A 16,642-nucleotide genomic window follows, 5' to 3' on the forward strand; every position below is an offset into this window, starting at 1 on the left:
CAATTTCTCTCTCTATCACACACACACACAGACACACACACACTCATTGGTGGGGACACAACAACAACAACAACAACAGTGAAATCAGTGTAAAATGTAGTGAATGTATGTGACTTCTAAAAACAACACACCACCAAACGACCATTTTGCTTCCCATATTTAGAGTTTATTGGAAATATATAGTTATAGTACTTATCATACTTGTCATACAAAGTCTGCTGGTCCCATGCAAAACATTTGTATCAAAAAAGCTCAACGTCGTTCAGTAGGACCAGTGTACAGTCACGTGGCATGCTTCTTCTTTGCACCTTTCCTCCTACATGCAATGTTACATCAAGTTGCACCGTTGCCCTTCATTCTGGCCATGCTTACACACTGTCCACAGACACCCCCAGGGGAACAAGGCTAACGAGGACGTTACAGCTTAGTGACCACGTGCAAAGGCATCTTCACTTCATCTTGTGTGGCCTTCACCTCTTTTCCATTATAAGGGTGTGAAGGTTGAAAATACCACAAAACACTCCAACAATACTACATTGCCAATAAATACTTCTATCTTAGTAAAGGGCAAACTCATGAAATACTGTAGACATATTCTAAGGGGAAGATTGTTTAAAGCTTTTTAAAATAGCGGGGAAAGTATTACAGGGGGGGGTCATACTAAGGTCCTTATTCTGTGAGAACAACAGAACACACTATAACTCCAACAGCATTAGGGTAACAAACAATCTCAGGCAATCTGTTGATTGATGTGATAAACTGTGTTAGCGAGATCCCCGTCCCAGGCCGAGGTCAACATTCCAGACCAGCTCCACCACAGACAGACAGGCTACTTATAGCTCTGGAGGTCAACACACACACACACACACCATGTTTGTTACCATTCCTCACTCCGTTCCATGCGTTACAGCGAGCCTCCGACCTCTGATCCGTACCTCCGCCAGCCTCTCTCTCTCTCTGCCACAGAGGCGTAGCTAATGCGAGGCTGACATGCTGCCTCACGAACATGGAAGTAAAAATAGGATCACCAAACAACCACAACACCAGACGCTCAGCAGGGCTAAAAGCAGAGCTCCCGCTAACTCTTAGCTTGGCTTCCACATCGGTCTCCACCAGACAACTTTATTCAGTGAAGCCTAACTGAAGCCAAACCTCTTTGCCCACGTGTGTTCGTGCTGGTAGCAGTTACAGTTACAGACTCTTCATATCCAAACTGATGACATGGATGGTTCTGCATGGTTGCTAAGTCAACAGTCTCTCTGGGTTGTTAACCTTCTCCTGGGCCAGGAGGAAGAGAAACTATGAACCCCCCCCCCCCCACCACACACACACACACACACACACTCCTGACTCCCAATTCTCTCTCGTTGTTCATCATTAGATTTTACTCATTGGAAATGCATGACTACAAGCACTCTAATCCAATTGGCTCCAGTGTCTACATACACAGGCTTCCTGTGAGCACACAACTCTGGCATCCTCCGCCACTACCAGTTAAACACAAACTGTGAATAAATAATAATATGACTAAATCCTCCTCAACACATTTCCAGAGTCTTGCACCAAAGTCACACACCAAGACAATTTGAGGAACTGGCCCGATCGCCCGCCCTGAGCTTCATTCAATAAATGTTTTTCCTCAGAAAAGAAGAACACACAAGAGCAAGGTGCTACTCCTTCATCTAGCCCCCAACATCAAACAAACAGCTACAAACCAACTGAACCGACCCACAGTCGACATATCGAGCTAAGAAACGTTCCACAATGTTCCAAATAGTCCACACATACCGTCAATGGTAGAAACCCCAACTTAAATCAACTAAATACATTTAATTAACACTTTACGTAGGAAACTGTCTTGTGGCGACTAACTCAAACACTCAACTACTGCAGTAAGTAGTATTTAACACAATTGAGTATTTAAACACAATTGGAAAGAAAAACTTTGCAAGCACAGAATGAAAAAAGCTTTATTACACCAAACAGGGAATGTGTCAATCAGTAGTATTTCTGCAGGAGAGAAAAAATACTAAGTCGCGGAAATAAATTATTCGAATAACTTAACAAGCTTCGTCCCTCAGTTCAGTTGACAAGAGGACAACAACTATTCATTAGAGAGAGCACAATGGACGGGACAGGAGGGAGGGACAGGGGGACGGGACAGGGGGGAGGGGCTTCTATTGTTGTCGTTTGTCTCCTACAGTGCCGTGAGAGAAGAGGCCAGTGATTGTATCAGAGCATTCAATTCAAATATCATGACCAAACCTCACACCCAGCAGAGCTTCTGCGTGTCTCTCAAACAAGGGGCAGTGCAACTGTCTCAGATTCACAGAACAATTTCTTGGAATAAGCTTTTTTTTTTAAATATAGCATTGGTAACTGTAACTGCATTTGCTTAAAAAGAAAACAAAAAAGCAGTTCTTAGTCGTACAAGATCGCATCTAAATAACTCAGGCAAACAGCCGAGCCAACCGATTGATTAACAAAAAAAAACATTGTTAGATCACCATCCCATCCTCCAAGTTATTTTCTTGATCTGAAAAAAACTGTTGGGCTTCGGTGTTTCAACAAGCAGACATGTTTAATTGGCCAGGCAGGTTTCATGTTTTTTTGTGTGTTTTCTTTTTTGGAAAGGTTATCTTCTCTTTGTTTCCACACCCCTGTGATCAGTCCGCTTGGTTTACTCCACTTTACTGTAGTCCTCCTGGTGGCCCAAGACTTTCTTCCTCTGTCGCATCATGTGGAAGTAGAGCTGAGGGAACACTGGGGAGGGACCGCAACAACAACATCAACAACATCAACAACATTTTCAACAACAACAACCACAAGAGAAAGCTATTCCGATTATTAGATGTTCACCACAAAATCCTCCATTCACACAGTAGCTTCCCATTATCAAATCTAAAATGGCAGCCAGACACAACAGCATAACTGTGGTGTTATTGTGGTGTACGCGAGGAGAGACGCTGAGGCGTCGTCTGAGGGCCTTACGGGGGATGTAGGAGATCATGGCGAGGATGAGGAAGGTGAGAGACTTACGGGGGATGTAGGAGACCATGGCGAGGATGAGGAAGGTGAGGGACTTACGGGGGATGTAGGTGATCATGGCGAGGATGAGGAAGGTGGGGGACTTACGGGGGATGTAGGTGATCATGGCGAGGATGAGGAAGGTGAGAGACTTACGGGGGATGTAGGAGACCATGGCGAGGATGAGGAAGGTGAGGGACTTACGGGGGATGTAGGTGATCATGGCGAGGATGAGGAAGGTGGGGGACTTACGGGGGATGTAGGTGATCATGGCGAGGATGAGGAAGGTGGGGGACTTACGGGGGATGTAGGAGATCATGGCGAGGATGAGGAAGGTGGGGGACTTACGGGGGATGTAGGTGATCATGGCGAGGATGAGGAAGGTGAGAGACTTACGGGGGATGTAGGAGACCATGGCGAGGATGAGGAAGGTGAGGGACTTACGGGGGATGTAGGAGATAATGGCGAGGATGAGGAAGGTGGACTTACGGGGGATGTAGGAGACCATGGCGAGGATGAGGAAGGTGGGGGACTTACGGGGGATGTAGGAGATCATGGTGAGGATGAGGAAGGTGAGGGACTTACGGGGGATGTAGGAGATCATGGCGAGGATGAGGAAGGTGAGAGACTTACGGGGGATGTAGGAGATCATGGCGAGGATGAGGAAGGTGAGGGACTTACGGGGGATGTAGGAGATCATGGCGAGGATGAGGAAGGTGAGGGACTTACGGGGGATGTAGGAGATCATGGCGAGGATGAGGAAGGTGAGAGACTTACGGGGGATGTAGGAGACCATGGCGAGGATGAGGAAGGTGAGGGACTTACGGGGGATGTAGGAGATCATGGCGAGGATGAGGAAGGTGAGAGACTTACGGGGGATGTAGGAGATCATGGCGAGGATGAGGAAGGTGAGAGACTTACGGGGATGTAGGAGACCATGGCGAGGATGAGGAAGGTGAGAGACTTACGGGGGATGTAGGAGATCATGGCGAGGATGAGGAAGGTGAGGGACTTACGGGGGATGTAGGAGATCATGGCGAGGATGAGGAAGGTGAGGGACTTACGGGGGATGTAGGAGATCATGGCGAGGATGAGGAAGGTGAGGGACTTACGGGGGATGTAGGAGATCATGGCGAGGATGAGGAAGGTGTGGTAGTCGAAGGAGAAGTTGTACTTGTTGGGCAGAGTGACGGAGTAGAGGCCCGTCTTCTGCACGTAGGGCAGCGCTGCGTAGATGGTCAGCAGCTCCCCGGTGACGCCCATGGGGTACAGGGCAAAGAAGAACGTGTACCTGGAGACAGGGGGGGGTGTGGGGTGGGGGGGGTGTGGAGGTGGGGGGAGGCATGGGGGTGGGGTGGAAGGAACAAGTTCTTAACAGACCAAGTTAAGTCAAAGTTTATTGATCCCATTCACAGGATACAGGATGTCAATTGTACAATGAAACGCTTCCTTTGCAAGCTTCCTCAACAGTGCACATATCAGGACGGAACAATACAAATTAAATGAAAAAGTTAAAAAAGAGTCGAGTCGATCACCGTCACCATCAGGACGGTGTACATTATGGGTTAGGGACAAGTCACAAATGTTCAGCAAATGTCTTCTAAACCAAGTGATGGTCGATAGTGATGAAATAGCAGAGATGAGCAGGACTTTCATCAACCCAGCCATCAAAAAGAGGAACTGTGGCTTCATGTTGTTGACGTATACTGTACGTCTATCAAAGGTTGCGTCCATGAAAGTTGGCCCTTGGTAGTGGTGCAATATTGTCCTCTGTCGAAACTCTGCCGTAACTACCTGATATGCTCTAAATAAACAATGCTAATCTTGGCACCCTTCAATTACAACGATAGTAATCTATCTTAGCACCATTATTGAGTTTCACACCTATGCTACTAAACCTCATATATCCGTCTTAGAAATACTAAGTGAATTATGGAAAAGATTACATACCTTTTGAGACTCAAAATCAATATATTTGAAAAATACTGTGAAAAATTGAACATTTATATAAAACGTGACACCTCCTAACTTAATACTCATTCAGAATATATGACCACCTCTGGACTTCTTACTTTTTCACTTTCTTACCCCTCTGTTCATGGGTTATGCTACGTTTCTTTTCTCTTCATTTTATCATAAGATGTAGATATGATGTTCTGTCCATGTCTCTGCTGAAACCCAATAAAAACTCAAGTGATAAAAAAATAAATCCTAAGTGAAGGTGAGCAGAGAGAAGCATGTTTAGCCACGGCTGACAAAGACAAAGACAGAATATTAATAATCTGACACCTGGCAACTAAGCAGCTCCGCCCCCTTTAGGTACTGAGGCTCTTAAAGACCGTTGCCATGGTTGCGGGAAAAACACATTGGAGAGGAGGAGTCAGGAGCTTAGAATTTTAAGATAGAAGGTTCTATCTCCGTTTAGAATGATAAGGTTCTATCTCCGTTTAGAATGATAAGGTTCTATCTCCGTTTAGAATGATAAGGTTCTATCTCCGTTTAGAATGATATGGTTCTATCTCCGTTTAGGGCAGTTCAGAGATATTGAACGTCAAAGTTTTTACATTCCATTATGTTTTGTGAGATGGAACCTTTGTATTTTATTAATTACTAACTCAAAAATGTCAACATTTAAAAAATAACACCACAAAGGCATTAATAAACACCTAATGGATCAGATTACCGGTATGTAAACAACTCAATTTTGACAAAAGAGATAGAACCTTAGAATTCTAACGTCACAGAGTGTCATAGACTCCCATGTTTCTTTATGATACATACTCCCATCATGATACCATGAGGGTACAGGCAGAGGCTGGTTGGCAAAAACAGCCTTTTTTGTATATTTTATTACATTTGGTTACTCTATTTACGGGTCCAATTACCTCTAGGTAATTACCTCTGGGTAGTCACTATTATTAATAGAAATGATTTGATAAATGTCTCACTTCTTAGTAACAACTGGTACTTTCTTATTCTTATTCTTTTTTTTCTTTTACAGTGAATCACAGAATAAATGTATTTCCGAGGTCATAATCTTGTTACAACTCTGTTACAATGTGGTTCCTAGTTAACTACCATGTCATTTGGGGATTGTAATACAAATTGTTCCAATTGGTTGGCAATTTATTAACGGGTTGATGAAAATAGCGTTGTGATTTAATAACAATAACGTCACGGTTAAATCACCTATTATGACATCCCTACACCGTCGTAGACTTGTGTATCACGTTCCCTTGACAACATTTGTCCTTTTGGCAACTATATCTCTCATTGCAGGGCCGAAACCACCACAATTTGGGGATTCGTTGCGTAACCGTCGTATAAAAGCAATAACGCCTTCCAGACTGTGATTTATTGTCGACACTGTCACTTGGAAGGGTTTGACATCGCTGCGTGTGTCGTGCCTAACAACTCCCCCTACTTGTGACAACACTGACGATGATGAACAGTATTTTTTATTTATTGCTTAAATGACCCTTTGGACCCAGACGATCATACGATCCAGCTGGCGACCTGTGAGGATCAGGAGAGGGGAGCGCCTTACTTACCTGGCCCATTTAATGAGGTACGGCAGGTGGTTGAGCAGGCTGAAGGTGTAGAAGGAATAGCGGATGATCTCTGTGATGGTCCAGGCCGACACAAAGAGCAGGACGCTGTCTTCACTCTGGACCTGGGGGGACACCGGAGGGACAGACAGGGGGTGAGACCGGGGGAGAGGGGACACGGGCATGCCATGCGGTAGCTAGTCTACTGAGTTTGTAGATGGGGGGGGGGTTATAGCAGAAACCGTGCAGTTTTGTTGCAGCCACGACGCTACGCTGCATGGCAGGACACTCATTCATATCAGAAGACAGAAGACAGGCGAGGAGAAAGAGAGAGAAGGAGAGAGAGAGAGGAGAGAGAGAGAGGAGTCAAGATGAGGGAAAGAAGCATAGCTCATAGTCTCCATAAGTAAACACAGGTGCATGCATGTGCGCACGCGGGCACACACACACACACACACACACACACACACACACAAATGAGCACACACGCACACGCACACACACACACACACACACACACACACACACACACACACACACACAAAATGTCAGACCTCACAAACAGGTCAGTGTTATTTACCATGTAGGTTTCAAGCATGTTCACGTTTTGTACACTCACAAACCTCAGTACCTCAGCTAGGCTGTCTGTCTTTGGGACGAAGACCAACAACATCAAGGAGCATTGCTCCCCTGAAACCATTACCACATATTAAACATGAACACTCCTCTTTGGTCTGTCATCAGGGCATTAGTCATACGCGTGTTTTCCAAATGGACTCATCGTGACATTCAACAGAGTGGACAGAGACAGAGACAGAGATAGAGATAGAGACAGAGATAGAGACAGAGATAGAGATAGCTCCATAATGAGCAAATGGACAGCAGAATGAAACAGGATGTTGTGACGTTAGAATTATAAGGTTCTATCTCCATTTTTGGTAAAAATTGAGTTTTTTACACAATCTGATCCATTAGGTGTTTATTAATGCCTGTGTGGTGTTATTTTTTAAATGTTGACATTTTTGAGTTAGTAATTAATAAAATACAAAGGTTCCATCTCACAAAACATAATGGAATGTAAAAACTTTGACGCTCAATATCTCTGAACTGCCCTAAACGGAGATAGAACCTTATCATTCTAAACGGAGATAGAACCTTATCATTCTAAACGGAGATAGAACCTTAGAATTCTAAGCTCACGATGTGCTAACCACATCCGCGGAGGAGAACGCTACACACCTCTCGCACGCTGTGTGTGACGGCCCAGGTGAGGAACACACGAGACAGCACCTGGAACCCTGTCAGAACCACAGAGGACGGAACGATACCTGGAAAACAGGAGATGATTGAATAAGAGACTGTTCACCTCCCAACACAGCTCATTAACACACAGTGTTAACTGTATAAATGACATGGGATTTAGGAGGGGCTGTGTTTTTACTAGTGTTGTTCCGATACCGATACTAGTATCGGCATGGCCACCGATACGCACAAAAATGCTGGTATCGGTATCGGCGAGTACTTTACAAAAACGTATATATATTTTTTTTTTATTTTACTTAAGTTTTACAAAAACTTTACGAGTTTTACAAAGGTTTTGAGCAGTGCCAGACTAAGTGTTAGCAATAATTTTACATCGAGGTGAGTATGCGGCTCAAAAAACATGTTTTTTTGTTTTGTTTTTTCAAACGCCGTGGTATCGGATCGGTACTCGGTATCGGCAAGTACTGCACGGTCAGGTATCGGTATCGGGATCAAAAAATGGTATCGGAACAACACTAGTTTTTACTATTGACATGGCAGATAGACAAGCATTCAACTTACAAGAGAGGTAGATAACAAAGGTAAGATAGCAAAAATGCACAAGTTACATACTGTACACATAGGCAACTGTTTTCTACTGTATCACACTGAACCTAAACTAAACCGCATTGTTTTTCTTTTTAAACCATAACACTGTTTTATTATACATTTTTAAATGACTGGACTTTTTAAATAGGCACTACATTTTATAAACACTGCTATGTCTGTCTGTTTTTATTGTATGTATTCATGTATGTGACCTATGTGTGTTTTTAATGTGGAACTGTATTCTTGAGCTGCACTTCTGCCTGTCGAAGGAGAATTTCTGTTACTGTGTGACAGACAATAAAGCTATCTGGAATCTTGAATCTTAACCGGAGCCTGGAATAATCCTGGAATAATCCTGGAATAACAATAACTATTTAAACCTGTCCTTAACAGGAGTGAGAGAGAATCGTACGACTGCGAGTCCTGGGTCCACATCAGAAACACATGGTGCGTGAGCTCTGGGGGAGGTGTTGTGTGAGATGATTGGTTGGTTGGTAGTTTAAGATGATTAAGCGACCGTTAGATTCTCCCTCTCCTTTTATTGTAAACAAAGGCCAAGTTTGAAGCCTTGGTCCTCAGACATTCCCAGTATTAGAGGGGGGAAAGTGTCCAGGAACTAAATTGGGGCTAAATTGTACATGAAGACACTGCTGCAGTGTCTGGACTTGGCCAGCAGTGGGCAGCACAGAGCTGAGTGCAGACAGCTGCATTGGGCTTATTTGCTCTGTGAAAGGTCAGGTTTAGCTTCAAATCCCAGATAATGAGGAGTGGACTGTGAACTCCGGAGCACCGCGACCAATCACTGCTGCTGTCTTGTTAGCACATTAGCACCATCAGGCAAGATTAGGCTAACCACCAACTGTCATCTTCTCGATTCTCTGTCCTGACAAATCCTGGTTTAAGCACAATAACAGGCTTGCAAACATATTAGGCTGTTACCAAGAGGAGAGGACGGGGTAACTTACCCACAGCACAGTGCACAATCTGAAAGGGAATCAAAGAAAACATCTTAGCGTATTGGCTAACTGTGAGAGACACACCGACCAACAACCAGACATACATCCTGCATAATCAGCCTATATTCTCTGCACATAAGGATATAAAAATATAAAAGTAGCTAATCCAAATATATCTTAGTTGAATTTGATTGTCATTACATTGGAATAACAAAATGACTTAGATAAATGTACTCATTGTAAGTCGCTTTGGTTAAAAGCATCTGCTAAATGACTTAAATAAAATATAAAATATGTCAATAAAGTTCAAGAGACGTTTGATCTGGATAGAAGCTGCACTGTGCAGTCGGTCTGGTCAATACTTAATGACAGGAACAGCCCGTGTTTGAAGTTGTTGTTTTCATGAATGGGGTTGGTTGGTGTAAACTAGCTCTGGTGACACTTCATCTACTCCCTTATCTCTGAGAGACGCCGAGTAACAACGTCCTTCGATACTGTAACCAGATAACACAGTTGGTGGAAGCTAGGGAGAGAGCTTATGGCAACTCTTATGGAGTTTCTATTGAAGAATCATCAAAAAAAGCAAGACAACACATACCATAGTTTGTTGCCGGGTAAAACTTAAAAGATGTATCTATTTATGTCTTTTTTTAGAATCAAACAAGACTTAAATGGTCAAACATTCCTGCCACTGGGATAGTAAGGGTATGTCTGGGACACGTGCCATAACCACCACCAGGGAGAGATAAAGAGAATGGGGTTGTCTGATCATCGCTGTCAAGTCGTTCTCAAAATAAAAGCCCTGGTCTGACTCTGACCTACAGGCCCGAGAGCCACCCCCCCCCCCCCACACACACACACACCTCCAGGAGAGCACCGGTCTGGAAGAACTTCAAGGGCTTCTCTATGGAGTAGTAGAGGCCGTGGTAGCTGCCTCTGGCCAGGTAGGCGCGGACCAGACCCACAGCGATCACCAGCCACCTGGGACGAAGATAAATGTTTCTGTTATCAAGTTTGTAAAGCAAAGCAGCTAAACGCTAAACCAAATACTGATTGGCTGCCTGGCAAATATGTTTGTTGCTGAGAAGTGAGAACGAACGGTATCAAACTTATTTGGATGTTGGAGGTAGGCTACGGATATTAAAAACAGGTAGAAACTGCATCTATAGACTTGAGTTGTCATGACCGTGGTGTCAGAGAACTTGTTTGTATGAACTGATAGAAACCCTGTACTGGAATAAAGCAATGTAATCAAAATGTACATGAATAGGGATTTGAAGGGTGGGGCTCCAGTGGTGTAAACAAGTAGGCTAGCTTGTAGGAATGACAGAGCAAAGTGTCACCAGACAGGAGAGAGAAAAACGCCACATTTCTGTAATGTGACCTAACAGGTTCAGAAGGATGAGCACAGCACACCACTCCACACTTGTGCAATATGCATATCTGGCAAACACTTCTGAATTCCTTGCCCAATAACGATGTGTTGCAAGCTAAGGGTAAATATGGTCTCATTTCAGACCATTGGCATGTTTCCCTCATGGACAAACTGTCATTCTACAGTCGCCAAGGAAGTGCTGACCAACACATTGATCCAGTATGTAGGATGAGGTTGAGTTGGTTTTCTTAATGCTTAACGAGGCTATCCCAGGTTTGAATGCTTCTAACGAGGCTATCCCAGTCTGAATGCGAAATGAACATTATAATGAAAACAGGAGAAACAATGATCGATAATAATTAAGAGGAAATACACTGTGTGTACATTGCAATGTTACTGTATTTAACATTTTAAAGGATTGGGATTGCTCTCTGCAACTGATTAGTTAGTGGTGCTACAGAATTGTCCTAATCACACAGAACCCAGAATCTCTGGTTTAGTGAGACAGACTACTGTTAGTTGTCATACAAATGTGCACCAGAACAATTTCCAGTTGGAAATGAAGTAGCCTACCCTACATTCCTAAGCTATATATAAATATATATAATAAGCTATTTCTGTCCACGATGAGACGGTCAATTGTTTCGATGCATGCGAGAGATACCATGCATATACCACCATGCATGCAATTCCTGGCTACACTCAACGACAACATTGTTGCTCGTACTGTTTCCTTTAAAAGGGGGGAAACAATAACAAATGAAATAAAAACAACAACATATCATCGGCCGGTTACAAAGTATCAAATAGTCATCATCAACATCCAGTCGATGAACTGTCGGATGCCAAGCGACTCCAGGCAGCTATCAGACCACGTTCACGTCCAGAGAATTAAAGTTCCTTCCACACTGAATAGATGTCATTGTGTCCAGCGATACTCCCTGAGTAGTATGCATGCAAGCAGAATGTGCAAAATGCACCCGAATGTGCAATATACAGTTTGCGTATGATTGTATCGCAGCATACAGGCGCGTGCCGTTCGAATTCATTCATTCTGCAGCAGGCAGCTTATCTCCACGCTTTGCTCCAACACTACTAAAGTAGCATGCATAGTACAGGAAGTAATATTACAACTGTGCGCATATGCATCATATCCATACCCAGCTGTCATAACCACGTTATATATAACCAGGTACGCCGTGGCCAGGGCGCCGGGCCCCCTCTTTTTCTTCTGGCTCAACGACACATCGACCTGAGGCGTCTTGGAGGTCCCCATCCCCGTGGCAGGTGCAGACATGACTGGATCCCACTCGGCTGCTGCCCTCGATACTGAGAATGTTTTTGCAAATCGGTTCACCGAATCAGGAAATGGCAGCAGGCGCGTGACGTTACGGGACGTTTACGGGACCCGTTTCTGCAGAGCGCGCCCTCTACTGTAACCACGGACAGTATGGAGGACCAAGTCTGTCAAAATTAACAATTTTCCTCAAACTAGAAGAAAAAAAAAATACTCTCAGGAGCTCCGTAGACAATTTTTTATAAGAAATGGCAATGCTTGATAAATTACTTTACCGACCTTCAAACACTCCCCCCTGATTGAGAGAAGAATTTAGTGCTAGGTTTTCCTTAATATTAATATGGCCAAGTCTTTTCCCCGTTTTTTTTTTATCGTATTATAATATACTGTACTGTATTGCATTGTACCTCTTTTTATTATTATTATTTATTTATTTATTTTATTTTCTATGTTCTTATCCTTTACAATGGTGTATATATATGTATGCATACATTTTGCCGCTGTGATTTATTGCTGTATTTTTCATTCTGGAATCAAAATTGAATGTGCACAGAACCTGTATTTGTTAGGCTTTTCAAGGTAGGGGTGGGAGGGAACGGGAGGCGGGAGGGAAAGGGTATCATTTGTTTAAAAAAAGAAAAAAACCTGAAGGGAAGAATTGTTGATGATTACTCATGTCTGTCTTGTCTACCCTTCAATAAAAATAATTTTATATATATATATATATATAAATAACAATAAATATCTAGATACAGAAATGAATGTATTGTAGTGACTACATTATGGGTTCATGTTCTCCTCTTACTGTTGGTTGTGTAGTGGGAGGGAACCAGTTCTGGCACTAGGGGCAGAGGGGAAGATTATTAACGTTGCACCTTCCTGTTTAGAGACAAGAGTTTTGGTGATCTATTTTCTGGTCCTGTACTGAGAGTACAAGTTGTTATTTTGATTAAACAGTTATCATTACGTTGCCTACGTCTTTCCTTTTTCCTCCGGCACTACACTGGTGACCCCCGACGTGGATTTTTGTTAACGTAATTGTGTACAAAAACCAGCGAGCGAACATTACAATCCTGCAAAATGTCCGGGCGAGGAAGACGTTCAAACCAGCGGCAGCCATCACCATCCCCTGTCAGGGTAACGCGTGGTGCGCACACTCCCACTCTCAAGCTACCAGAGTTCTGGGACTCAACGCCTGCTGCATGGTTTGCTATTGTAGAGGCACATTTCAACAAAAGTGACATCGATGACGACGACGACCGGTACAACCATGCTGTGGCAATGTTGGGCAGCTCCACCGCAGCTCGAGTGGTAGGTTTTTTGTCTGCTCCCCCGACGACGAACAAATATGAGCGCCTCAAGGCCCTGCTTCTAGAGACATTTGAACTGTCCACTGCGGAGAGGGTGCGGCGCCTATTTGCCATGTCGGACTTGGGTGACGAGAGGCCTTCTGCGCGCATGGAGAGGATGCTAAACCTGCTCGGTACAGAAGACCCCATGATCCTCTTCACAGAGCTGTTCATGCGCACATTGCCAGCTCAAGTTAGGATGGCGCTGGCCAACACCGCCATCATGGAGCCCCGCGCCCTGGCCAGGGAGGCGGACCGGTTCGTCTTGGCCATGCCTCAACGGTCCCCCGACCTGCTCGCTCCCGCGGCCGCCCCGCCACCCGACCGTCGCAGGAGAGCGAAGGATGACGCCAGACCTTCTGGCCAGCAGGGTAACGCTGCGGGCCATTGTTTCTACCACGCCACTTTTGGCGCCAAGGCCAAACGGTGCCGCTCACCCTGCACCTTCGGACCGACGGGAAACGGCGGGGCCGGCACTCAGTAGTGGCCCTGAGCGCTGGCGTCAACAACAGGCTGCTCTTCATACAAGACACCGCCTCTGGTCGCAGTTTCCTTTGTGACACAGGTGCCCAGTGGAGCATCATTCCGGCAGAGAGATCGGATGTGGCGAAGGAGGAGCGTGGTCCGCAGTTGGCAGGCGCGGACGGCACACCTATCTGCTCTTATGGCACTAGGGCGGTGGACGTGTGCTTCGGAGGGCAATGCTTTTCGTGGGATTTTGTCATAGCGGCTGTCACATTTCCCCTCCTTGGTGCGGATTTTCTGTGCGCCCACAACCTGTTGGTGGACGTGGGGAACAGGCGCCTGGTCAACTCACAGACTTTCGCTTCCTTCGCCTGTACGCAGGGGGAGGCGGTCTACAGCGGGTGGTCCAATACGCTCGCCGAAAGTGACCAGTACCTTCGGCTGCTCGCCGAATTCCCCGACCTTACCAAGCCCACCTTCTCCGCGCCCACGGTGAAACACGGAGTGGAGCACCACATCGAGACCGAGGGGCCTCCCCTCCACGCCAGGGCCAGGCGCCTCAACCCGGAGAAGCTGGCCATCGCCAGGGCGGAGTTTGCGCATATGGAGCAGGTGGGCATCGTTCGGCGCTCGAGCAGCCCCTGGGCGTCTCCCCTGCACATCGTCCCTAAGTCAGACGGCGGGTGGCGCCCATGTGGGGACTACCGCCGCCTCAACGACGCGTCCAAGCCTGACCGCTACCCGGTCCCACATGTCCAGGACTTTTCAGCGAACCTGGCAGGCAAACGCTTCTTCTCCAAAGTGGACCTGGTACGGGGGTACCATCAGGTGCCGGTGCACCCCGAGGACGTCCCTAAGACGGCCGTAATCACGCCATTTGGACTCTTCGAGTTTCTGCGGATGCCGTTCGGCCTGAAGAACGCGGCGCAGACCTTCCAACGCCTCATGCACTCGGTGCTCCGGGACCTACCATTCCTCTTCGTCTACTTGGATGACATCCTCGTCGCAAGCACCACGGAGGAGGAGCACCTGTCCCACCTCCGGGCCCTTTTCACACGGCTCAGCCAACATGGGCTGATTGTCAATCCGGCGAAGTGTGAGTTCGGACGGAACACCATCGACTTTCTCGGGCACCGGGTCTCCGCAGAGGGGGTGACCCCCCTCCCCTCGAAGGTGGAAGCTGTCGCTGCTTTCCCGCGCCCCAGCACAATCAGCGAGCTCAAGGGGTTCATCGGGATGGTAACCTTCTACTATCGCTTCCTCCACCACATCGCTCACATCCTGCGGCCTCTGTACGATGCCCAGAAGGGCAAGACTCTGAAGCAGCCGGTGGACTGGACGGCGGAGCGTGTCAAAGCCTTTCAGGACACCAAGGCGGCCCTGGCCCGCGCTGCCATGTTGGCCCACCCCTCGCCCTCGGCACCCACTGCTCTCACCACGGACGCCTCTGACTTTGCTGTGGGAGCGGTGTACGAACAGTGGGTTGGGGACGCCTGGCAGCCTCTTGCATTCTTCAGCCGCCAGCTGTCTCCCAGAGAGCAAAGGTACAGCACATTCGACAGGGAGCTCCTCGGGCTGTGGCTTGCTGTCAGACACTTCCGTTTTTTACTTGAGGGCCGCGAGTTTACGGCCTACGTGGACCACAAGCCACTCACGCACGCCATGTCCAAGGTGGCGGAGCCGTGGTCCGACCGCCAACAGCGCCAGCTCGCCTACATATCCGAGTTCACCACAGACATCCAGCACGTTGCTGGGAAGTCCAACCAGGTCGCGGATTGTCTCTCCAGGGCGGTGGTTGGTGCGGTCCAACTGGGTTTGGACTACGCGCGCATGGCTGCAGACCAGGCCGCCGACCCCGCCGTCCAGGCTCTCAAGTTGTCGGACACAGGACTGCGCCTAGAAGAGGTGGTTTTCGGTGACGCAGGGGCCACGCTCCTGTGCGACGTCTCCATGGGTCAGCCACGACCGGTGGTCCCCGCCAACTGGAGGCGCCCCGCCTTCGAGGCGATACACGGCTTGTCTCACCCTGGTAGGAAACCGTCCTCACGGCTGGTGTCAGAGAAATTCGTCTGGCATGGGCTCAAGAGGGATGTGAGGGCCTGGGTAGACACGTGCATCGCCTGCCAGCGCGCCAAGGTGCATCGACACGTCAAGGCCCCCCTGGAGCAGTTCTCTGTGCCTGAGCGGAGGTTCGATCATGTAAACGTGGACCTGGTAGGGCCGCTGCCCCCCTCGCACGGATACACCTATCTCTTTACCATGGTGGACAGGACGACTCGCTGGCCGGAGGCAGTTCCGCTCTCCTCAACGACAGCCCCCGACCTGGCCCGGGCGTTCATCGCGGTGTGGGTCTCCCGCTACGGCACCCCTGCTGATCTCTCCTCTGACCGTGGCTCACAGTTTACTTCAGAGCTGTGGGCAGCGGTGGCGGAGAATCTGGGGGTCAAGCTCCACCGCACGACCGCCTATCACCCGCAGGCGAACGGGCTCTGTGAGCGTTTCCATCGATCCATGAAGGCCGCCCTTCGAGCCAGCCTCACGGACAGCGACTGGCTTGACAAGCTGCCGTGGGTCATGCTGGGGCTCAGGACAGCGCCTAAGGAGGACCTCCAGTCGTCGTCCGCTGAGCTGGTGTTTGGACAGCCGCTGCGGGTCCCCGGTGACTTCATTCCCAAGTCAACGGAGCCCTGGTCCGCCGCCGCTCAGCGCGCCTCCCTGCTGGACAGCGCCAGGACCTTCGTCCCGGTCCCGACTACGCAGCATGGTGTCCCTAC

The 16,642-nt window shown here is 47.4% G+C and overlaps 1 protein-coding gene across 1 annotated transcript; it reads right to left on the bottom strand.

Annotated features, from left to right (window-relative positions):
* Positions 1-1,956: 1,956 nt before the first annotated feature.
* On the bottom strand, positions 1,957-12,077 carry hacd2 (3-hydroxyacyl-CoA dehydratase 2). The gene is made up of 7 exons (XM_080536295.1): positions 11,918-12,077; positions 10,246-10,363; positions 9,392-9,410; positions 7,815-7,903; positions 6,579-6,700; positions 4,140-4,318; positions 1,957-2,763 (listed from the first exon to the last, which is right to left on the bottom strand). Exons 1-7 carry the CDS (start codon positions 12,052-12,054, stop codon positions 2,681-2,683), a joined length of 747 nt encoding a protein of 248 aa, XP_080392421.1. The 5' UTR covers positions 12,055-12,077; the 3' UTR covers positions 1,957-2,680.
* Between the last annotated feature and the right edge of the window lie 4,565 nt (positions 12,078-16,642).

The sequence above is a fragment of the Nansenia antarctica genome (assembly GCF_963989245.1).
Source record: "Nansenia antarctica genome assembly, chromosome: 7".
Lineage (NCBI taxonomy): Eukaryota > Metazoa > Chordata > Actinopteri > Argentiniformes > Microstomatidae > Nansenia > Nansenia antarctica.

What these genes read in the sequence shown, in the direction of transcription:
- hacd2 (XM_080536295.1), bottom strand. Translation starts at nt 12,054, where the DNA reads ATGTCTGCACCTGCCACGGGGATGGGGACCTCCAAGACGCCTCAGGTC. An exon ending in AACGTGGTTATGACAGCTGG is followed by an intron (nt 10,364 to 11,917) that starts GTATGGATATGA and finishes TCTTCGTCCCAG; the next exon opens with GTGGCTGGTGATCGCTGTGG. An exon ending in TACCTCATTAAATGGGCCAG is followed by an intron (nt 4,319 to 6,578) that starts GTAAGTAAGGCG and finishes CCCTGTCTCCAG; the next exon opens with GTACACGTTCTTCTTTGCCC.